Below are 25,863 nucleotides of genomic sequence, written 5' to 3' on the forward strand. Positions count from 1 at the left end.
CATCGTTGAGTGACTGTAGGCGGATACAACATGACTTGGACAGAATTTGTGATTGGTGTAAAGAATGGCAGCAGACTCTAAATATAGATAAATGTAAATTAATGCAGATGAATAGGAAAAAGAATCCCGTAATGTTTGAATACTCCATTAGTAGTGTAGCGCTTGACTCAGTCACGTCGATTAGATATTTGGGCGTAACATTGCAGAGCGATATGAAGTGTGACAAGCATGTAATGGCAGTTGTGGGGAAGGCGGATAGTCGTCTTCGGTTCATTGGTAGAATTTTGGGAAGATGTGGTTCATCTGTAAAGGAGACCGCTTATAAAACACTAATACGACCTATTCTTGAGTACTGCTCGGGCGTTTGGGATCCCTATCGGGTCGGATTGGGGGAGGGCAATTCAGAGGCGGGCTGCTAGATTTGTTAGTGGTAGGTTTGATCATCACGCGAGTGTTACAGAAATGCTTCAGGAACTCCGTTGGGGGTCTCTGGAGGAAAGGAGGCGTTCTTTTCGTGAATCGCTACTGAGGAAATTTAGAGAACCGGCATTTGAGGCTGACTGCAGTACAATTTTACTTCCGCCAACTTATCTTTCGCGGAGAGACTACAAAGATAAGATACGATAGATTAGGGCTCGTACACAGACATATAGGCAGTCATGTTTCCCTCGTTCTGTTTCGGAGAGGAACAGGAAGAGATGTTAGTTGTGGTACGAGGTACCCTCCGCCACGCACCGTATGGTGGATTGCGGAGTATCTATGTAGATGTAGATGCCGTTCAGGCACAATCGCCGTGAGCATTGAGGCAGTCATCCTACCAACGCCCAAGGTTGAAGATACCCTTTTGGTAAAACACCATGCCCTGCAACGTGATGAAGTTCATAACTGCCTGCTGCCCATCCTCGGCAGACGGGAATCGTCAATTCTTCAAGGGCTCTTCTAAGGGATGGAGTGGTGATAATCGCACGAGGAGAGATCACAACTATTGGGCAGTAGCTCGACCGCCGCCCACTTGAGTTGGCTGACCTACCAGATCGACCGACGTCTCTTGTCCAATCGCGTCCGGCACGGAATTTGGTGCACCATTCCACATCGGCAGTATTCGACAGGCGTGCTGCCCCATACACATTCTTCATTAAAACTTTGAACATAGCTGCTAAGGTTCAGTGACCGTGTCAGTATTATATTAGAACGAATAAGCCCTCGGTCACAAATATTAGTCCGCAGCTCGTGGTCGTGCGGTATCGTTCTCGCTTCCCGCGCCCGGGTTCTCGAGTTCGATTCCCGGCGGGGTCAGGGATTTTCTCTGCCTCGTGATTACTGGGTGTTGTGTGATGTCCTTAGGTTAGTTAGGTTTAAGCAGTTCTAAGTTCTAGGGGACCGATGACCATAGATGTTAAGTCCCATAGTGCTCAGAGCCATTTGAACCACAAATATTAAGTCAAAATTGACCAGGTTTCGACGCTACTATGAGCGTCGTCTTCAGAATTAAATTAACTGTTCTATAACATGTTAGGTGTATAATACATTAATAAAATTATAGTTTGTACTGACTGGAAAGTGATGCAGAACTTACAAGTCACATTTAAAAAAAAATCTAAGCCGGAAAGGCGACGTCATTAACAGTTGTAAATAAGATGGCGAGCCGCTAAGGGCTGCTCGTACTTGAATGAACAAGGGTTGCACACAGTCTTAATCTGCCAGGAAGTTTCATATCAGCGCCCACTCCGCTGCGAAGTGAAAATCTCATTCTGGACACTACCATGATTTTTCGGTAAAGAAAGTCAGTGTCAGTTACTGTAATCACTCTCACTCACTTGGAAATCCGCACCCAAGCTGCTGCTAAGTGACGAAGTAAAGTATTGACTAAACAGCGGTCTACTGTGGCAGAGATAACAAGCGGAGGGACACAGAAAAATCAAACGGGGCTTTGTTTCGTGGATTACAAATCATAGTTGCTGCAGTACAACAGCTAGCCCAGTCCCAAACAACCAGCTCCTTGATATATTTAAACCTGGCTGGCGTTTCATGTGAGTGGCTTGTTAGTAAGATCCCACCACGGAGACATCAAGTTCAATGCGCTTCAACATGGCACCGGAGAAAATTAAGCCCTTCACTCTTTACGTCTCAACTTCAGAGACATCTCAAGTACCAACATGGATATATCGCGCCAGAAGCGTCCTGACAAGCCAGCGATTAATATTGACAGAGGTAATGAAAGATTCAAAATGAAAGTAGAGCACAATAACTAAAGCCCGTACATTTATCAATTATTGTACTTGTTGACTGGAGAACTGGGAGAGCGCCAGTTTGCAATAATTTTCAGGCGTTGCTACTTTTCTGTATACATCATCATCATCATCATCTAAGAACTGTCTCCCTTCTTTCGTTCGGTACCATTACATTATTTTTTATAAGCATTCTGACGACCTGGCCATAGAATCTTATGTGTACATTTTAGAAATTATGTACTTGGGAGAAGACGTCAGAAAATGTATCTCTACTAGAGCTTTTCGGAAGACATCACTGTCAAAGTCTTGCGATGACTCATGTAATGCTCCTTGTAGCGAATATTTCTGAATAACGTAAATTCATATTGGTAGAAAGTTTGACAATCTTTCGATGTCCACATTTAACTGTATGTATGTACATAACTGGCTGAGTAAGTTAGTTCAAGGGTTGGAGCAAGGAAACGGCATACTATCTTCCACAGTACAAGGTCTAATAACTACTGTTGTGTACAAAGCAATCTTCGGGTTGAAAAGCAATCTTCGGGTTGGAGAGATCTGCAGCTTTCACAAAGATTTCTTTGAATGTTTCACTAGATACGTGGTTCAAAGCTTACGATGACACACGAAAAAATCTGTTATACTTATTTGTAGTTATATCCGAAAAACTTCACTGCAAAGTTATTACGCTTTCCGGACATAGTTAGATACGGTAATAACGGTGTGATTTAAAGTCACGTAGGACGCTATCGACCATTCTAGTAAGTATGCGTAGATCTGTAGTTAAGCTGCCTAGTTCGCAAAAAAAGTCATATAGCACGTGAAGAGACCTAGGTCTGTCACCTCATGTTACGTGCAGAAGTGGCGCCACTCTTTTTCTTGGGCTACCTTTGCACTTGTATTTCTGCAGATGGAAAGAATTCCGAAGTCTTTCTTCACTTGGTGTATTACTCTTTATGCGACCTAACCAGCTTAACTACAGAACTACGCATATTATACAAGGTGTTAAAAAAAGTGTCACATATTCCTATAAGAGATAGTACTGAAAAAAACTAAAGAAAAGTTCCTATAACGAAATGTCCGGAAAGTAATACTTGTTGAGGAGGCCCATTTTGTCCTGTCATTACTATCTGTGTGTTACGTAGTAGTAGACACAACAGTCAGAGCTGCATGTGGCTGCCACGCATCGTGACACATCCTTCAGCCCTTCTTCGGTATGAATCACGCACTCTATCAAGTACAACTGGCTACAATCGGATTGTGTCACATGAGTCACGCGCTTCTGTAACTCTGTACATTGTCGATGGGTTGCACATACACCATCGCCTTTAAATGTCCCATTAGGCAGAAATCCAACGGATTCACGTCTGGTGAAAGGGAAAGCCTGCTGTCGCGCTTTCTCGACCAATCCAGCGCTCATGAGCCGTTGCGGTGGGGTGCTAACATAGTGCAAGGGCAGCACAACCTCAGCGCCGCCATCACTGTCCTACAAATTATAATTTAGACATGCACAATGAGCTGCAACAGCAAGACGGCTTACACCACCAAATACTACATGTTACTCGCCACAAGTGAAATGGTCTCTATGTCAACAGGTGTTGGTTTCGGGACATACCACTATTGAAACTTTTCTTTTAGTTTCTGACCAATATTAGCTTATTAGCTTCTGTGTGAATATGCGACCTTTCCTTTATTAGACATGCTGTATACAGGATGACTCAGGAGAATTCAGGGATGTGACCGGATAACTCGAAGGAAAAGGGTCCAATAAACGTGCACTAAATCCATACTTTAAGAGCTATGAGCACTTGTTCAGCAGAAGGGATATGTTCCACACTACTGAAGACAGCTTTTAAGGTATGAACTTTAGAGTCCATGTTCACAGGGCAGTTTTTCTTGTTTTAATCCACATTAACACTTCTCAAAATACGGAAAGCAAAGAGCTTGCAGTAAAAGAGATGTGTTTCAAAGTCAAAGAAATGCTCATCATTCTTAACGTATGCATTTCAGAGTCCATGTTCACTAAATTTTTTTACTTGAATGATACTCTCTGTCATACCCCTGAACACTGACCATCCTTCGAGGGCTACACTGTATTCGGGAAAATAACAACGTAAGATTACGTGCACAAGCATTTCTTCATTTCAGTACCGAAAAGTACAGCAACGAAGTTATTTATTGTATATTAGTACTAATTCTGCCAAGAACATTCGTAGGCAATACTTCTGCAGAACGACAACCAGTTTTGTTTTCACTATTTTAAACACAGTTAACAACGGTTTTCCACTTATCCTTGGTATCCGTCACTGAATATCCACTGCAAATAACTATTCACACTGATTGCCACTGCGCTACTTGCTCTTCGGTCGCCCACAGTTGTTTGAGCTGAACAATACCTGGCCATTTCGAAAGTATTCGATAACTATCAATCTGCAGATGTCATTTGTGCATTGTGCATTCCCGAGCACGGAAGAAACTCTTCTTGTATCTAAAACAGCAAAAAAATATCTTACTGGTGCACTGTGAGCACTATCTCACATCATCACTTCTTTGTCCTTATCTCTGCAACACCCTCTCGTATAGAGTCATTAGTAGCGAGACATGCACAGACTATGGAGGGAGGAGGGGGATAGGGGAGTTTAGTTTACTTTCCATTCTATGAATATCCCTGACTAGGAAAATGAAAACCTGGTTCTCAACCTCCACCTCACACAAAAACCGTTAAAAAAGTGACCACACCAACGGAAATTTACACCATTTGCAGACGTACGGAGTATAAAGACTTACCAGGCAGTATTAACGTGATATGAAATTAATGACATTACCGAAATAAAATTAATGAACAGACATGAAATGATGCCAATGAAATCCATTCGGTAACGCTGGACCTTCAATGTTTTGAATATTATTCTTCGGCCATGTTTAGTATTATTATTGGCTCAGCACGCCTGAATTAATTTCAGTCATGTTACTTGATGACATTTCATTTATTTCACTGTTGTCAACCCATTGATTCCATTAATTCCATTTCACTGAATTTAACTTGACAGGTGTATGTCCATCTGAAGGTTGAAACAAGTTCTACCACCGAATTTGTTTGCAGCGATGCTATTTTCGCATAACCTGGGAGACAATCTCTGGTTCAAGTATTCGAAAATCATAAGAGGAAACATCAGCTACAGTGAAAATAAACGAATATACGTCGGCACTGGAGAGATCCCGAAAGAGAGCGAGAGAATAATCCACTACTCGCGAACAGTAGGGGGCCCGGATTCGAATCATGCTCCGACTCAGGGTAGACGAATACTCAACAAATGAAGAGCCCATAAACGAGGAAATACGCCAATGAAGAAAAAAACGAATCACGATTTCCGAATATCAGCAGCAACAACACAATACGCTAAAAGCAAAACAACGACTGTTCAAAGTGGCTCATTGTTCATAACCGGTTTTTTGCTTTATAACCATCGGTAGTTAACACGCAAGTTGTGGTTGTGGTTGCCAAAGTATCGAAGAATACGCGTCAGTTCAGTCCCTAAAAGATATTTCTACGAGGAACAGTCCTGATTTATCCTGTTGTTTTTTAAGAAGCAAGTTTTCTAGTTTCTGCGTGTGCATTGACAGAAGGTACTGTAGCATTTACAGCGGATTTCATGGTTTATCGCATGAGTGATAAAAATTCATACTTTACAGGGAATCGGACACTTATATAAACACAAAATTTTTGTAGATCGTATTAGTTATTACCAAACGGATCTTGTAATAAATTAAAATATTGACAAGCTGCGACATCGTCGCGAAAAAACACAGTGACCCGTATGTGTAATAAGTTTCCTTTAATTTGCGCCTATGGTCACAATCTTTTCTGTTTAACAGATTACAGGTTTCGGTCTTTATTGACCATCATTAGGACTTTGTTTTTTATGAGACAGATCTGATGATGGTCATTAAAGTCCGAAACCGGTAATTTGTTAAACAGAAAAGATTGTGATCATAGACGCAAATTAAAGGAAACTTATTAAAATATTGAATTAGGTAATTGCCTTGATGTAATGCTTAAACGTTCATCAAACAATCAATCTTTTTGCGTTAATTTCTATCTCAAACTAGTTTCGAGTGTCATACAGCAGTCGTTAGTGTTGCTTTCATTTAGGTAATTCGTTGTTCAGCATTCCTGAACTTGGCGAATAGTAGTAGAGTTTTGTGAAGAGTGGAAAACCCTCAAGTTAAACGTTAAGATTGGTAACGTTCACCAGATGTCATAGAAGCGCAAAACAAATGACTGTTCATGTTGCGGTCGCGCGCCTCACACATTTGCAAAGCCTAACACCACCGAAGAAAAACTACGTAAAAATGAAATAACTCAAGTGCCTGACAACTGGAACGAATATGAAATAAACATCAGTACGAAGAGTGTTTGCTGAGAACTTTAAATTGCTGTTATTACTAAAGCGCCGTTCAAACAAGAAGAATCTGCGAAAGTTTCTTAAAGTCTGAGATACAGTTTCATTTGTGCTATATCCGACATATTCGTATATCGCTTATTTTTCTGTCTTAATCACACTTCATTACGGTATGGCTAGTGACGATCACACTCGACCATATTCAGATCTATGTAATTGCGTGAGCAACCTCCCGTGTCTATACTGGAATACACATAAGAAACTAGTGATAACATAAAAAAACGTAGAACTGATGCAGAAAGATAAGAGATAGATTTTTTTTTGCAAAAAAGTGTCATTTGTAATTAAAAGCGGAACACTAGGAAAATACGGATTGCATCTCCGCATGTGCAATCAGCTTCCAAAATGAACTGTTGAAAATCGTGAATGAAACCTGTATTACTAATCGAAGGATTTACAGCAATCAGGTGCTATTTAGGCTCTGAAATACACTTGGTTTTCCTTCATTGGTTTCAAACGTTTTCAGAATAATATTCGATAGGAGCACAGCTATATTTTGTATCGCTATAACACAGATGGTGTGTCGACACTTCTTCAATCTCTCTGTGGCTGCCCTGGAGATTTAATATCAGATTATATATTACATACACTTGCTAGCCATACAGACAGCTTGGTAAAACGAAACGAATTAACTGTATTAAGGAGATGGTAGTCAGTGTTTATATCATATACGTAATGTACAACTCCCTGGAAGCCTGGGGGAGAGGAGGAGAGCCACATGAAACGCCAGGGCTCTAATTACTTTGCAGAGGGTTACACTGAATAAAGATGCAGGTTCTGTGATGCGGAAGCATCCGACACTGGCCAACGAAGTGAACTTCGATACCTAAATACTGGCTCACTACTGAAAATTCACTTCACCAACAAAATGTTGTATCGCCGAAAATACTAGCATATCCTTCTCGCTTTTTATGACTGAATAGCGACTCCAATCTTACGTTCATGTGTATGCGTGGTCTTTTTTTGTCTGTATTGCACTTTTCGAGATAATCTGCTCGTGGTTTTCGATGTAAGCCACTGTAAATGCCATCACGTGATGATCGACTTGCTGTCGGTTCACAGCATATTTTTATGACGTTAGGGCACTTATTGCGATTGATGGCTGTATTTATTAAAGTTTGTACGCTATTCACACAATATCCGTAGCATTCAAAAATGATCATTATGGAGAAGAAAAAGTTTCATTCTCTTTACCTCAATTCGCTAGTACAAACTATTAGAATCGTGAACCTCACTACGCCATGGAAAATGCCTGTCATTCGTGCCGACAAAAAATTACGATTGATGTAGCACTACTGCGTCTATAAACGAGAAAAGAACATGAGAGTTAATAAGATTTTATGACAATTAAGAGACGGAATGTTAAGAGGATGGCCAGTGGCTTTTCCCGTGTACAAGATCTGCCGTAGCGGAGGGTGTGCCGGCGAGCCGGCTGGTACTTACGCAGCAGGCGTGCCATGGTGGAGCGAGCAACTGCCGGGCGCCGCCTCCGCGCAGCGTTTTAAACGCGCCGCCACGCGCCTGCTGATTGGCTGGCGGGCAGACATCCCTGACCCAGTTACAGCGCGGCTCCGGGCCGGTCCGCCAGGAGCGCTGGGCCGCCGCAGGGGTGCCACTCCCTGGGGATTCCCTCAGACCTTCAGGTCCCTTGTTATTGTTGTCAGCAGTCAGCGTCTTGTGACTAACCCCGTTTGTGACAATATATCAACTGGTGTCTTGTGGTTTTTCAAGTTTTCTCGGCGTTGTTGATTAATGGCGTGCTTCCGAGTATCCAGATGAATTGTTGTTTTCATTTTCAGCACAGTATTTCGACGACAGTTCCAACCATCTCCTTTAGGTGCTGTGAGCTTTGCTGCACTGTGTATTCGCTGTCTGGACTCCAACAGATCGTTAGTTATTGTTGGTACAGGCCACTATAGCCGAATTCGATTCCCGACGTCCACTGCACTCTTTAATGCTCTTTTATTTTGTAGAGCAAGCACAGATACCCTCAACGTTTTTCCACTCTGATGGATGTGATCGACGGCGAGATTTTGTTAAAATCTTTTATTTTTCATTAAAATTTATCTTATTAAAATCTCGCCGACCACTTCATCTATCAGAGTTGGAAAACGCTGAGAGAATTTGCATTTTGTGGAGTATCAGTACTTGCACTGTAAAACAAAGGAGCATCAAATGGCGCAGTGGGCGTCGGGAACCGAACTCGGTTATAAACAGTTGAGTGAGACCAACAACAGCTCTCAGTCTGCTTGAAGTCCAGGCAGCGAATACACATTACAACATAATTCGCAGCACCTGAACAAGACGACTGGATCGGACGTCGAAATATAGTGTAGAAAATGGGAACAACTCAGCTGAACACCCAGTAGTTCACTCACACTAGCATCTTCAAGGGCAATGGTTCTCAACCTTTCTTAGACTGCCGATAAGGATAGAACGTTACCCTTGAGCCCTGAGTGCAATTAAATATTGGTTTGTGCCCTCACCCATCGCCATTTGTACCCCACCGTTACCAACATTAGTCCCTACACTTTAGAATAGAAAACAATTTCTTTTTAATACTTTTATTTTTTAAATAATCAAAGATAAATGACATTTATTTTTCGTGGGTGTTTTATTAAACTACAAACTAACGAGTCAATGAGACAGTTGTTACAGCTTATTCCTAGCAACCCTTTTTATATCGGTTTTCTTTTTTCTCAGTCGGGGAATATCATAAATAGTGCTCCAAGTCCATTTCATTCCTTGTTTTTATTCGTATTGTTGTCATCGTGAAAAAATCTATTTTCCCATCTGTATATCTTGAATGTTACATTTCTTTTTCGTGTTCTGTGTTCGGATAATGTGCATTTGTGATACAATGAATGATGGTCCAATTCCCAGAGCATCACCAGTGCAATCTACAACTCCTTTTCGCAAAAGAAAGCTAACTATTCACAGTGAGGATAGACACTTGTTACAAAATATGTGTCCCCTCCAGCATTCCTCTCCCAAATGTCACTTCATTCACACACATTTAATATCAAACCAGTTTAAATGTTACACTATACATACAGTTTGTAAATCACTTGTTAGCTGGGCTCGTTAGTTCTGTACTGGCAAAAACTGGGAGTTTTCAGGCTGCCAATGCTTTGTGTCTGACTGCTGCCAGTAATAATAATAATAATAATAATAATAATACTCTTTGAAGTTCTCTTATGTAGTACTGTTGCGTTGTGCTGTCAGTCACTTCATTTATCTGCTTCGTAATGAAACTATTTCTGGTCCATTGCAGGAACTATCTAAAACATGCAGAAGTCCTTTTCTTGAGATACTTAGCATTTGTAACGTATACATCTCACTTTCACATAGATGCTCGGTACAAATGGTTCAAATGGCTCTGAGCACTATGGGACTCAACATCGGAGGTCATAAGTCCCCTGGAACTTAGAACTACTTAAACCTAACTAACCTAAGGACATCACACACATCCATGCCTGAGGCAGGATTCGAACCTGCGACCGTAGCGTCGCGCGGTTCCACACTGAAGCGCCTAGAACCGCTTGGCCACACAGGCTGCTCGGAACAAAGCATGCAGTATGTGTATAGTGGGCGGGCTATGAGATGCTTGCTTCACAATCTTTAAAATTCACAGAATCGTTCACGCATTTGTGCTAGTAATTTGAAAACATGTCATTATGTAACTTATATAATCAGTATTAGAATCTTACAAAATTGTAATAATAGTAATAATCTTTAGAAATAGTTTAGTTTCATGATAGACACAATCGAACCTTTCGTTGTAACCACCCACAAAATGATATTTTACTCCTCAAGAGGTAATTGCCCACAGGCTGTGAACCACTGTTCTGAAGCAGGGGTGCCCAACCTTTTCAGGCTTGAGATCTACTGTATGCAATTTAGTCCATTTCGAGAGCTACTGAATTAAAAATTCGTAAATGCACAAAACAGCACTTAAGCCAAGATGAACCATTTTAATCAAACAAAAAACATAAAAGGTAATTTCCTCTCCATCAAAATTTGTTGGCCTCCTACTCAGCTTCAAGATATTTCACATGTAAAAGAAATTAAAATATTCACCATCATTAACGTTGAAAAAAGTTTAGTAAAATGCTTGGCTTTGCATGTCATTGCCAAGTATATTATAATCTTTTGAATAATTTGTCAAAACCAACCTTAAAGAGTCTGAAAGATGAGGATCAGTCAGTTTATTTCTACACTTAGATTTCACTATGGTCAACGTAGAAAACGGTGTCTCACACAAATGAGTTGATCCAAAAAACAACAAAACATACGATGCCACTTTTACAATGTTAGGGTACCTTTTTATAGTCACTAATTTCGGGAAGTTGTCTTCATTGTATTCCGACTTTAAGGAAATGTCATTTTGAAAGCGAATTATTTCTGTTTCTTCAGTCTCACTGAAAGACAAAAGAGTACTCATTTTACTTGAACTACCTTCCACACCCATATTTTGGAAAAGTTGAGCTCTGAAACTTACAAAGAGTTCCATTGTCTTGAAATCTGAAAATCCGTTTTGTAACCCTATGTTCAGTGCTGCCAGGATAGTCATATACTTCTTTGCAGCTTCTTGATCCAATCAGATTTGTTGGTCTGATAGTTCCGATCTGTTTGATGAAAGTGTTTAGCATTTAAGTCTCGTAGCAAGCACTGAGCACTCACCCCGCACACCCGGCTAAGTCCTTCCATTCTCAAATAGTGATTGAATATACAGGATAAAAATTGTAGAGGGAGACCAAGAGAAGAATACACTAAGCAGATTCATAAGTAATCCAGAAACAGACATCAGCGATGCAAACACCCGTAACAGGAAATTGTGTTGTCAAAGCCACGAAACTTGGTCTATGGAGCAATGGAAGAAAATCATTCGATAGGATGACTCTTGTTTGACACTTTTTTCCGAGTTTAAGTCCCAAGAGTGGCACATGGCGGAAGTTTGGCGACTATTCGCGCAGCCATATCGTGTACTTCATGGGCCCCATGGTCAATCTGCAAGGTCGCCGAGGGTCCTGTCCATCCCATGGTACAATGTTTGTTCCCCAGTGGTGATATTGTATTTCAAGACGACAGTACCCCCCGTTCACACAGCTCGCGTCGGCCATACTGATTCTCTGACAATGATGATGAACTGTCGCATCCCCCCCCCCCCCCCCCCCCCCCCCCCCCACAGTCGGCAGGTCTCAGTATTATTAAGTCTTTGTGATCTACTTCGGAGAGAAGGCTGCGTGATCGCTCTCCACCTACAGATCACCATGGTGTGTGTTTGTGACATCATGCCGGAATGGTGGGACTACCTGAACTCCGTCACACACTCCTTAAGACTCGATTCTAAATTTCAATAGCCCAGCTGATCGCTATCTCGAATATGACCCTAACATGGAATCCTAATCTAGGTAGTTGCTATAAAATCCTATTCAATGACTATTTTTACTCAATCGACAAATAATAATAATGATAATAACAATGAACTGAAGATGATTAATAAAATTCTTTTCCGGGCTATTATGCCGTGGTCTGATGGATTTCGCATTGTAACCCGACGTTTCGTCCCCATCTGCGGAGGACATCTTCAAGGGGGTTCGTGGCTTCTGTTAACTAATAGCCCGGAAAAGAATTTTATTAATCATGACAGTTCCGGCCGTGAAAGTTTACATTTTACAATGAACTGAAGGTAAGTACAAGTTACTTCAAATGCAATACAAATAAAATTAAATTGATGTCTTATTACATCAAAAGCAATGACATAGCATAATACTCAGTGACGTGATTACTGGAAAGAATATTTGCGATACAGGTATGAAGCAACAGGAGAGGGGGGGGGGGGGGGGGGGGGGAAGCACTACCGTATCCCAGTTGCACATCCAATCGCTAATACCAATGCATCCCACCAAATGTTTAAGATACTTCAGTTGTTGACTGAACAATAGATGAAACCGATACTGTCACAGGATCTGGGATTCACGGTACTGTGTATGTCCCCTTTGCAGACGTTAACGCCCACTTATCGCCGGTGCTGCGGCATATTCCCGCTAATCTGCTGCGACAGTAAGTCAGCCGTTCGTGGTCGCATGTGAAGAGCCAGAATCTCGCTCGCCAGGACTCGGGACACCTTGAAGTCCCATAAGAATGTCCATATTCAGGTGTCCCTGCTTCCGACGCTGCTGTTTGCGCCGTTCCAGCCGCAACTGCCAACTAGGAAAAATGTTCCTGTTTCCCGCCAACAACGTGTATACTGCGACGTTTACTAAATCCCCCCCCCCCCCACATTTTATCTAGACATGGGCCAATCAGAACACATCTTCCTCGCCAATTTGTTCCAGAAATTCCCGTCTGACGTCAGTAGGCGACGGGCGCATCAGAATGTTGTTTATACACTTCTGAATTTCCAGAAGCCTAACCATGGCGGGATCTTCGCGAGGACTTATTCTCCCACTTCGTAGGCCCGAACATTCCAAGACTTGTGATTTCTCTCCATAGCACTGGACCCTACCGCCGTCAGCTTCCTACACAGCCAAACCGAGCAGAATAGCGCGAACTCGGTCATAGCCCGATTGGCAGTGCAGTTAGGTGGGCCCTCTCAGGTTCCTCCTTGACACGTGTAAGCCAGAATAAAGCCACTGTTACCATGGGGTCTCTCCTGTCGCTTTCAGAGTTCTGTGCGAACTGAGCTGGTCTCAAGCATTCTTAGAACAGAACTGCAAGCCTCGAGCGCCAACGACTGCAGTTTAAAAAAATACACTCATGCTCATAAATTAAAGATAATAGGAGAATGTGGTGCCACACAACATGGCACTACACAAAACTGGCGCTAATAGCATAGGCACATAGGGAACACACACGACACAGATCTGTAAGTCCACGGTATTGGTGATAAGTTGGGAAAACCGTTCCGAAACACATCTGCTGCAATACGCCACTGTTTCCTGTGCTTGTACCCCGTCATCAGTATGGGATATGATCACCATGCACACGTACACAGGCCGCACAATGGGTTGGCATACTCCGGATCAGGTGGTCGAGCAGCTGCTGGGGTATAGCCTCTCATTTTTGCACCACTGACTGTCGGAGCTCCTGAAGTGTCTTAGGGGTTTGAAGAGGTGCAGCGATACGTCGACCGAGAGTATCCCAGACGTGCTCTATGGGGTTTCGGCTTGGAGAACAGGCAGGCCACTCCATTCGCCTGATATCTTCTGTTTTAAAGGTACTCCTCCACGATGGTAGCTCGGTGGGGCCGTGCGTTATCATCCATCAGGAAGAAGGTGGGACCCACAGCACCCCTGAAAAGACGGACATACTGGTGCAAAATGACGTCCCGATACACGTGACCTGTTACAGTTCCTCTGTCAAAGACATGCAGGGGTGTACGTGCACCAATCATATCTCACCCCACTCCATCAAACCGCGACCTCAATACAGGTTCCTTTCAAGGACATGAAGGGGTTGGTATCTGGTTCACGCCAGATGAAAACCAGACGAGAATCGCTGTTCAGACTATACCTGGACTCGTCCGTGAACATAACCTGGGACCACTGTGTTCTTGACACCAGGCTTTACGGGCTCTGCTGTGACCAGGGGTCAGTGGAATGCACCTTGCAGCTATCCAGGCGAATAAACCGTGTCTGTTCAGTCGTCTGTAGACTGTGTGTCTGGAGACAACTGTTCCAATGACTGCAGTAAGGTCCCCAGCAAGGCTGCCTGCAGTACTCTGTGACCGTCTGCCGGAACTGATGGTGAGATATCGGTCTTCTTGTGGTGTTGTACACTGTGTACGTCCCGTACTGTAGTGCCTGGACACGTTTCCTGTCTGCTGGAATCGTTGCCATACTCTTGAGATCACACTTTGTGGCACACGGAGAGCCCGTGCTACGACGTGCTGTGTTTGACCAGCCTCCAGTCGCCCTAGTATTCTACACTTCATAACGTCATCAAAATGTGTTCTTTGAGCCAGTTTCAACACACAGTCACTATTAGCACGTCTGAAAACGTCTGCACACTTGCTGCACCGTACTGCGACATGCACCAACGCACCTCTGCGTATGTGGACTGCTGCCAGCGCCACCGTGCAACGACCGCAGGTCAAATGGTCATACCCCGAGGTGATTTAAACGCACAAAATGCCAACCAGAGCGTTGTTTCACAGTGTACCAGCATTATCCTTAATTTATGAGCATGAGTGTACATTCCCCAGCACTAACTAATTTCACAAGGCTTTTAGCAAGAGGAAACTAAAATGTCCTGCCTATCGTCAGTCGTGACAAGGGACAGATGAAATTAATATATATGAGGGCGTTTTGGAAAGTAAGTTCCAGTTGGTCGCGAAACAGAAATCTCTGTGAAAATCAGATGAAGCTTTGCACAGATGTGTTATGCAGTGTCTCTAGTATGCCCGTCGATGGCGTCATGTCGTTCTTTTCAATTCTGAGCGCACAGTGAGCATGTAAAGGTGCCTGCAAAATAGTGTCTCCCATCAAGTACGAGAGCCTGGTGATAAATTTCGCCTGATTCTATACAGCCCGCATAACATAACTGTCATGCATTTCCTTCCTCAAGAGAATTCTCATCTGTATTCTGCAGTGGTAAAGAAGATGCTCTTGCAGCCTTTTTGATGGGAGGTGTTTGATCACTCACGAAACAGCTCGTAATTGGCTCCCGCTGAATTTCAACTCTGCTCACACGAACCACTGGCTACGAAGACATTTTGGCACAGACAGCATAGAGAATTGGCGGAAAGCACTGGCTGCTGCTTTTATGATGAGGGCATTGGTAAGTTGGTACAACGGCACGACAAATGTCTAAGTCGGAGTGTGACTATGTAGGCGAGTAGCTGGAAGTTGCAGCTAAATCCTGCAAATAAAACATTTGTGATTTTCACAGTGGTTTCCATTTTGCGGCCGATCGGAAGCCCACGTAAATGGAAGGAGGCAAGCCAGACGGATTCTAACCCTTCACATCTCCTTAATCGTTACTTGAGCTTGCCAGTGTTTCCCAGGGGTAATGCTGTAAGATTCCCCGAAAACCACACAGGGCCTTTATTTATCCTTTTGTAGATGACTGGAAGGTGTTTTGAATGCGTACAGTTGTCCTACACCGTATTAGGTATGGTAGTGTGTGGTGTTGTTCATGCTTCCAAATTTTTGTCCACCCCCTGTAGTTTGGATAGATTGCACGCCGTCAGATATGCTGCCTCAAGACATACACACAGTATCTAACTTTAACACTCGATTTATTGTGCGAAATCTTCAACGTATGCTTATACGTCTCATTAAACAGATTAAGGTAACTTTTTATATTTTAGTATTAGAAAAACAATCATATGAAATACTAAAAATCAAGTTGATCCTGAAGGCGGTTCTCTAACTTGCAACTGGAACTTTGAGATCGTTTTAACCGTATAGTAATATACTTTTTGTTCCTTAGATCCAAAGGGAGGATTTGTAACATTCATCAAACAAGAGGATATAATACAGATTCGAAAAAATATTTTATTATTTTTTTCAGCAGATCCTAAATTAAATGGTCGTCAGTAGTATATAACAAGTCAAAAAAATCCGAAACACCACTTAAGGATAATAAGGAACTTGTAAATGTATATACACTTTGATGCTACAGCTGTCTACTGTAGCCAAGCAACAAACAGAAAGCAGTTTTGCAGCACTTACATACATTGATCAAGTAACTGCTTGTAGATGCGTAGAAGTCGGATTTAACGATACACTCACGTTATTTTATACTTTTAATAATATGCAGGGTGTATCAGGATCCCACTGACAAACTTTCACAGGTTGTTCAGGAGAAGTTTCTGAGTAATTTGGTGTAAGAAGCGAATGGTCTCCTGCAGTTTGTAACACACTAATGACATAATTATAATTTATTTGGCTTGTTACCACAGTCAGCCTTGTTTCTCTAAAACACCTTCACAACATTGAAGAATCCTGCGATATGTAATAACCAAAATGTACAACCCAGCACAGGATAATCCGACACCACACAGACAGATACAAAAGTACTGCGACACGTTTGCACATCAGTGCGGGTACCGCTCAGCATAGTGTTGCAGTGCTGCTCTTGCATTGCACTCAGCGAATCCCACGCTAGGTGCACTCTTGCCAACTCTTCATCAATAAACATATCCACAGTACTGCTTTGTGTGTCACTGTTAACGCACAACTAACACTCTCTCTTTCCTAGCATTTAATTCCGACTTGCTGGGTCTGCTGGTTAACCATATGTAGCATGTTAATTTGAAGGGGTGGCATTTACTGCATTTCCTGTCGCCACCATGTCCCCCCCCCCCCCCCCCCCCCCAGGAAGGAAATGGTGTACCCCGACTGTCTAGTGTAATCCACGAAATAGTGCGAATCTGTGTCTGTGAGCCATATAACTGAGGCGGAACGTGGTGGGGCCAGCCCGGAATTCACCTAGCAGGATGTGGAAAACCGCCTAAAAACCACGTCCACGCTGGCCGGTACACCGGCGCTCGTCATTAATCCGCCGGGCGGATTCGATAAGGGGCCATCTACCCGAAGCAGCGCGTTAGCGCCCTCGGCTACCGTGATGGGTTAACGCGCAACTAATACTACCGCAATACAAACCCCAGACACAACGGAGCATTACTGGATGCAGATCTGACGGCAGCGGGTTAAAGAATCATTCCTGTTGTCGACGGCAGGTGCCCTGAGCAAATTGAAACAAGACACGCAGTGCATGCCGTCGACATTTTCACGTTGTACGTTGTTTCCAGAGCAATACATTACAACTGGGGCAAAAACCAACCGAAATGCAACAAGCCCGTAACGACAATCCGGAGACTCTGGAACCCTCATGTCAAAATACACTGATTCCCAGTGATACCTTAACTGGCTCTATTAAGAAATTCGTCCGTGGAGCAAGAACTGAGCACAAATTAATTATTTAAGCTGCTCTTTAACTGAACTTTGTTAGTAGTTAAACTTTTTACGGCTGCTGGCAACATACTGAAAATACACATTACTGGCCATTAAAATTGCTGCACCAAGAAGAAATGCAGATGATGATAAATGGGTATTCATTGGGCAAATATACTATACTAGAACTGACATGTGATTACATTTTCACGCAATTTGCGTGCAAAGATCCTGAAAAATCAGTACCCAGAACAACCACCTCTGGCCATAATAACGGCCTTGATACGCCTCGGCATTGAGTCAAACAGAGCTTGGATGGCGCGTACAGGTATAGCTGCCCATGCAGCTTCAACACGATACCACAGTTCATCAAGAGTAGTGACTGGCGTATTGTGACAAGCCAGTTGCTCGGCCACCATTGACCACACGTTTTCAGTTGGTGAGAGATCTGGAGAATGTGCTGGCCAGGGCAGCAGTCGAACATTTTCTGTATCCAGAAAGGCCCGTACAGGACCTGCAGCATGCGGTCGTGCATTATCCTGCTGAAATGTAGGGTTTCGCAGGGATCGAATGAAGGGTAGAGGCACGGGTCGTAACACATCTGAAATGTATCGTCCACTGTTCAAAGTTCTGTCAATGCGGACAAGAGGTGACCGAGACGTGTGTCCAGTGGCACCCCATACCATCACGCCGGGTGATACGCCAGTATGGCGATGACGAATACACGCTTCCAATGTGCGTTCACTACGATGTCGCTAAACACGGATGCGACCATCATGATTCTGTAAACAGAAACTGGATTCATCCCAGAAAATGACGTTTTGCTATTCGTGCACCCAGGTTACTCGTTGAGTACACCATCGCAGGCCCTCCTGTCTTTGATGTAGCGTCAAGGGTAACCGCAGCCATGGTCTCCGAGCTGATGGTCCATGCTGCTGCAAACGTCGTCGAACTGTTCATGCATATGGTTGTTGTCTTGCAAACGTCCCCATCTGTTGACTCAGGGATCGAGACGTGGCTGCACGATCCGTTATAGCCATGCTGATAAGATGCCTGTCATCTCGACTGCTAGTGATACGAGGCCGTTGGGATCCACCACCGCGTTACGTATTACCCTCCTGAACCAACCGATTCCATATTGTGCTAACAGTCATTGGATCGCGACCAACGCGAGCAGCAATGTCGCGACACGATAAACCGCTATCGCGATAGGCTCCAATCCGACCTTTATCAAAGTCGGAAACGTGATGGTACGCATTTCTCCACCTTACACAAGGCATCACAACAAGGTTTCACCAGGCAACGGCGGTCAACTGCTGTTTGTGTATGAGAAATCGGTTCGAAACTTACCTCATGTCAGCACGTTGTATGTGTCGCCACCGTCGCTAACCTTGTGTAAATGCTCTGTAAAGCTAATGATTTGCATATCACGGAATCTTCTTCCTTTCGGTTAAATTTCGCGTCTGTAGCACGTCATCTTCGTGGTGTAGCAATTTTAATGGCCAGTAGTGTATTTTCCTGAATAATGGACACATTGCTGATCCAAAGTAAATGAAAATTATCCTTATTTGTAGTATTGATTCCATGAAATGGCCTGTAGGTTTGAAATAGAGATACTATATTACGAGGGCTGTCCAGAAAGTAAGTTACGATTGATCGCGAAATGAAAATCACAGTGAAAATCACAAATGTTTCATTTGTAACAGTTAGCTACACCTTTCAGCTATTTCTCTACGTAGTCGCCGTTCTGACTCAGACATTCGTCGTAGCGTTGTACCAACTTTCCAATACCCTCATCATAGAAGGCAGCCGCCAGTGCTTTCCGCCAATTCTCTACGCTGGCTTAAAGATCGTTGTCTGTGCCAAAATGTTGTCTTCATAGCCAGCGGTTCTTTTGAGCAGAGATGAAACTCAGTGGGAGACAAGTACGAGCTGTATTGTGGTTAAACCAACATTTCCAATTGAAACGATGCAGGAACATCTTCATTGCCCCTGGTGAATGAGGCTGAGAATTGTCTTGAAGAAGAAACCGCACGACAGTTATGTAATGTTGGTTGCATAGCTTCAGGGGAAAATTCTCACCAGGCCCTCGTACCTGGCGGGAGACACTATTTTCTATAACATCTTTACGCGCTCACTAAGAGCTCAGGAATGTAAAGAGCGACATAATTCTACCTAGAGTGATACTAGAGACACTGCCCAAAACATCTTTGCAAAGCTTTATCGGATTTTCATAGTCGTTTCCATTTTGCGACCGCTCGTAACTTACTTTCTGGACAGCCCTCGTATTTATGACAAATTTTACTAATGAGTAAATGTATCGGGAAGCAGTAGTTAGCATCACCATTTCTTTGAACAGGCACACTTTTGGACACGAAAAACTTTACCTTGGATTAATGAGTTACCTTGAAACATAATATCACTTGGCGTTATGGAATGAAAGTAAGAAAAGTATGCTCCTCCCTACTGAATTTACTATAATATTGTAATCCCAATAACTTAACGTTGTCAGCCTCTTCTTTCAATCTGTAATATGTTTTGTCCAAGTGAGGTAAAGATAAAGTCAGTGGCGCAAGGCCTTTTCCGGGCTTTGGACCTCTCTGTAGGTAGGAGTACAGGCTATGTCGTGGCACTAGGCCCATCGCTCCCAGCCGCCTCTCATCCCGTGGGATAAATCCTCGATACTAATTTGATAGAAGGCTCAGTGGATCTGGAGTTGTCCTGTCGGGACTGGTAAGAGGAAAAGTCCCCGTTCCTATCCAAGATTTAACCCGGGACCTTCTGCTCGATCACCACGGCCCATTTTCTCCAAGTCTAAAATCGACGAAAATTTCGGAACCGCGTGTAGTGTGTCTACTCACAGGTTAGTGACAAAGAATTGGATCGGTAGGCCTGCTTCAGTTGTCAAAGAGACACTCATTGATACGTGAGCTATTTGAATCATCGTAGGTCTTTCACGATGTCGCAGTGGACTTGCGTTCGGGAACAGCCCCTTGAGGCAACCTGATTTAGATTTCACAAGTTTTTCATAAACAATGTTAAGCGAAATATAGGTTCTTTTCTTCAACATGGATACGACTAAGCCACTACACATCATTCCTCAGCTACAGTCTGACTCTACTGACGTTAAACTCCAACGTTCATTTGTAGTTATTAAACGCAACAGTAATTCAGTCCTTGCTGCAAAATTAATTTACTTTTCATCAGCCACTATCACATTCTTTAAAAACTACTCCCTCTCCATAGTTCCGCTAACAACGTTGGACACAGAAATTGGTCAACCCCAGGAGACAAGAAGATAATACCGTGTAACACTGCCGCCAGCCTTGATAACGGCCTCAGTTCAGCGAGGAAGAGCGTTCCGCAAGATTCCTTAGGTATGCAGCTGAAGCCACTCATTGACGATTAGATACCTTAGACCGAACAGATTGGGGGGAAAATGACTGCTGCGTTTCAGCCGTTGTTCCAAACAACTCAGGCATTTTTATGGGGTTAAGATCGGGTGATTTAGCGGCCTAGTCGAAGTGCGATGGGTGTGCTCTACCATCTGAGCTACCCAAGAACGACTCACGAGCCATCCTAGCAGCCTTTTTCCCGCCAGTACCTCATCTCCTATCTTCGAGACTTCACTGAATCTCTCCTCTTGCAGGTCTAGCACTCCTGAAAGAAAAGATATTGCGGAGACACAGCTTAGCCACAGACTGGCGGATTATTTCCAGGATGAAATTTTTGCTGCAAGTGGAGCGTGCGATGATATGAAACATTCTGGCAGATTACAACTGTGTGCCAGGCAGGGACTCAAACCCGGAATCTTTGCATTTCAGGAACATGTGTTCTACCACCTGAGCTGTGGCCAACTGTGGTTAACTCATGCCTTTGCAATATCATTTGTTCCAGCAGTGATAGTCCTCCAAGCTAGACATGAGAACTTCTGTGAAGTAAAGCCGGAAGTAAAGCTTTGAGGAGCGGTCATGAGTTGTGCTTGGGTAGCTCAGTTGGTAGATCGCTTGTCTGCAAAAATCAAAAGTCCTATGTTCGAATCCCGGTTCACAAACACTTTTAATCTTCCCAGAATTTTCTTGTGTTCTTCTTCCACAGTTAACCAGTATCACGCTAAGGTCCATTTTGTTAAAAATTTTCATGCGCCATTTTTAGAAGTACATGGTTTCATTAAAAATAAATAGTTGCCTCTGAATGCAGATTACCCACTCTACACTTATACGGCTCAGTTCGACTTATTCCTCTCAGCTTTAACACCATACGAGTATTTGTAATGTTTCTAGCCACTTTATGATGTCTACATCTACATCTACATCTACATCGTTACTCTGCAGTTCACACTTAAGTGCTTGGCAGAGGGTTCATCGAGCCACTTTCATACTACTTCTCTACCATTCCGCTCTGGAATGGCGCATGGGAAAAAGGAACACCAAAATCTTTCCGTCCGAGCTCTGATTTCTCTTATTTTATTATGTTGATTATTTCTCCATAAGTAGGTGGGTGTCAACAAATTATTTTCGCATTCTGAAGAGAAAGTTGGTGAAATTTCGTAAATAGATCTCGCCGCAAAGAAACCCGCCTTTGTTTCAGTGACTGCCACCCTAACTCGCGTATCATATCAGCGACACTCTCGCCGCTATTGCGAGATAACACGAAACGAGCTGCCCTTCTTTTCACTTTTTCGATGTTCTCCGTCAATCCCAACTGGTAAAGACCCCACACCGTGCAGCAATATTCCAGCAGAGGACGGACAAGTGTAATGTAGGCTGTCTCTTTAGTGGGTTTGTCGCATCTTTTAAGTGTTCTGCCAACAAAGCGCAGTCTTTGTTTCGCCTTCACCACAATATTATCTATGTGGTCTTTCCAATTTAAGTTGCTCGTAATTGTAATTCCTAGATATTTACTCGAATTGACAGCCCTTAGATTTGTGCGATTTATTGTATACCCAAGATTTATCGCATTTCTTTTAGTACCCATGTGGATTGCCTCGAACTTTTCTTTGTTTTGTGGCAACTGCCATTTTTCGCACCATACAGAAATACTCTGTAGATCAAATACAGTTATTACTGCTTAACATTTGACTTAGATGCAGACGTTATTTTTACATTCACTATTAGATAACTTACTGACATATTCAGAACTAGTAAAGTAGTAACTTGTATAGAACTGATGGCTACGAAGTCCCAGTAGCTTCATTAATATTTTTTGCCCACATCCACTAGACATACACTGACCAGTCAGAGCATTATGACCACTGCCCAGTCGAGATATTAATTCGCCAGGTGATGTTGCGGCAAAGTGACGTGCCAAGAAAAGTATAAAATCGGAGCGGAGACGAAGGGAGACTCATTCAAGTGACGATACAGGCTGCAAATTGGGAAATCCGTTGACATAAGTGACTTTAACAAAAGACAGATTGTTATAGCGGGCACCTGTGAACGAATATGTCGGAAATGGCGAACCTGATCGGATGATCGATGGAAAGTGGTTGAAGGTCGGTGAGACCCCACGTATGGGACGAGGTATTCATGGTGCGCGCCTCATCACAGAACGTGGTCAGAGGCTTCCCCGCTCTCTAAAACAGGACAGATGATTTTTGCCTGATCTGACAGCAGAGTGCAGTGCCAGTACAAGCACAAGTGTTTCGGAGCTCACCGTTCAGTGCACACTGTTGAACATGAGATGCAGATGCGCAGACGGCAGGGCGCATGTGGAGAGACCGGTAATGGTGGGGGTTGCGGGCAGGCGCTGTAGGGGAAATACCGTGCGCTGGAGGGGAAATGCCGATCTAAACCGAAGCCTGCACTCACATTTTCTGTAAATACTGAGGGCCCTTCACGTCCGCACTTGCATGCCGATCATTCAAAAAGATCTGTCATCTCTTCTTTGGTAGTGTCTGAAAAGAATTCCGCCGAAAATGCAGCGATTTATTTTCGCCTGGTTTGTTAACCATTTGCAACAGTCAAAGAACTGTCACGAGTGGGGAATTTCGAGTAAAACCTACACATTTCTCTTGATGCCATGTTAAAATTTGCTTCTTTTGCCAAAACTCAACGGAGTTTACACTATCTCACCTCATTGACATGTTTTGCACACTAGTTTATTAAATGAGGAACTGAGAAAAATAAGGTCAGTATCGTATGAAAAGGCACATCCTCGGTACAAGATAAATGTTTAATGACTTCACTTATGTTGTTCCAAAACCCATAGCATTTCTCGTTTCACCAAATAATGTTAGCCCTTAAAAATTACATTCTGTCATCGAAAAAGTCTGTAGTTAGTGAAATAACACCGAAGACAATGAAGTTTTGCATAATAACCATAAGCAAAATACTCCCCTGAATGAGATTTTCACTCTGCAGCGGAGTGTGCGCTGATATGAAACTTCCTGACAGATTAAACTGTGTGCCGGACCGAGACTCGAACTCGGGACCATTGCCTTTCGCGGGCAAGTGCTCTACCAACTGAGCTACCCAAGCACGACTCACGCCACGTCCTCACAGCTTTACTTCCGCCAGTACCTCGTCTCCTACCTTCCAAACTTTACAGAAGCTCTCCTGCGAACCTTGAAGAACTAAAGCTGTGAGGACGGGGCGTGAGTCGTACTTGGGTAGCTCAGTTGGTAGAGCACTTGCCTGCGAAAGGCAAAGGTCCCAAGTTCGAGTCTCGGTCCGGCACACAGTTTTAATCTGCCAGGAAGTTTCAAAATACTCTCCTCATTTGCCAAAATCTCATTTCGATATCTTCAGCCATTTATCAAATACGAGGAATATTTCCAGAATGTGATTTTCACTCTGCAGTGGAGTGTGCGCAGATCTGGGTCCGGCACACAGTTTTAATCTGCCAGCATGTTTCATGAGGAATATTGTGAATGTTTCACTCTAGCTTTATCGCTGGCGCCGTGCGATCGCGGATCAGTGCTCTAGTTCATAACAGTTTTCTCGAGACAGGTGATAGGTAGAGACCTCTACCCAAGTATAAAGAAAAATTCAATATGTTAGCTAAATTTCATATGCAGCAACATATTATGTGATATGCACCAAACGCAAAATCATAGCGACCCGTATTTTTCATTGCAAACTTTTTTTTAATTTCGCACTGTGTCTTGCTTCCTTTAATTATCATAATAAGTATGACCGTTATCGAAATGATGGGCACGTCATAATGAACCTGACATATAAAGAAAGAAGGAAAGCAAAAAAAAATTTTTTTACGTAACAGGTTTTGTAAAATCGTTTGGGAAAGATTTCTACGGCCTGCGTGTCGATTCTGTCATTGCCGACCGGCCGAAAGGTGGCGAAAGCTTGTCGACCTCCCCTTCTGAACAAACGAATGAACTCGCCGAGCACTTTGAACGAAAACTGGTCACTGTTCATCAGCCATCGCATCCTGCGCGACCTGCACCTGTTCCAGTGTTTGACGCAACGACGTCGGCACTTACGACTGCAATGGCCACGGGATCATCACGTGGATCAATGCAAACTTGTCGCCTTGTCGGACGAATCGCTCTCCTTGTCGGATCGCTCTCCTTATTGCACCAGGTCTTTGGTCATATCCGGATACGTTGTCATCCAGGCAAACACTTGGATGAGGTATGCTAAACACCAGTGCCACAGCGTAACGACAGCAGTATTATGCTGAGAGGAGCTTTCATCTGCGCTTCCATTGGAACTGTGGAAGTAATCGAAGGCACCATGGCACCTGTGGGCTATATGAACATCGTTGACATCGCATGCGTCCCTTCATACTTAATGCCTTCCCCAACGGCAATGGCTGCGTCGAGTGGTTTTGGTAGCATGATAGTGAACTCGCGTTCATGTCTTGGCGACCAACGTGCTAGCACATCAGAGCTCTCAGAGTTCCTTTTTCCCACGCGCAATTGGAGAGTGGAATGGTAGAGAAGTAGTATGAAAATGGTTAGATGAGCCCTCTGCCAGGCACTTAAGTGTGAATTGCAGAGTAGACATGTAGATGTAGATGTAGACGCGTTCTGACACCAACTCCGCACACACAAACCACTGGGTGTGTTTCACGGGAAATTCGTGACCTCTACATAGACATCTGTTACCACATAGTTCTGGAAACCTGCCAAGGACGAGTCAGTGTCACGTAGTATCATTGTATTGCGCTCCGGAGGTTGGCTCAGACGCTATCATGGTCATAATGTTTTGGCTCGTCACTGTATAATCTTTGCTGAGTGTGTTATGTTTTATGTGTAAGTTTTTTAGTGCAACTCTACAGTGTAGGTGACTGATGTTTAGGCTGTGA

The 25,863-nt window shown here is 43.4% G+C and overlaps 2 protein-coding genes across 2 annotated transcripts in view; one reads left to right on the forward strand and one right to left on the reverse strand.

Moving 5' to 3' along the window:
• LOC126284274 (basic salivary proline-rich protein 4-like) overlaps positions 1-8,158 on the reverse strand; it is a 57,133-nt gene extending 48,975 nt beyond the window's left edge. Inside the window, exon 1 of the mRNA XM_049983090.1 lies at positions 8,135-8,158. Coding sequence (XP_049839047.1) covers positions 8,135-8,150 — 16 coding nt within the window. The 5' untranslated portion in view covers positions 8,151-8,158. The remainder of the gene's footprint in view (positions 1-8,134) is intronic.
• LOC126284273 (uncharacterized) overlaps positions 1-25,863 on the forward strand; it is a 626,414-nt gene that overhangs the window by 89,544 nt on the left and 511,007 nt on the right. The gene's annotated exons all lie outside the window — the stretch shown is intronic.

This window comes from Schistocerca gregaria, chromosome 8 (genome assembly GCF_023897955.1).
Source record: "Schistocerca gregaria isolate iqSchGreg1 chromosome 8, iqSchGreg1.2, whole genome shotgun sequence".
In the NCBI taxonomy this organism is placed as follows: Eukaryota; Metazoa; Arthropoda; class Insecta; order Orthoptera; family Acrididae; genus Schistocerca; species Schistocerca gregaria.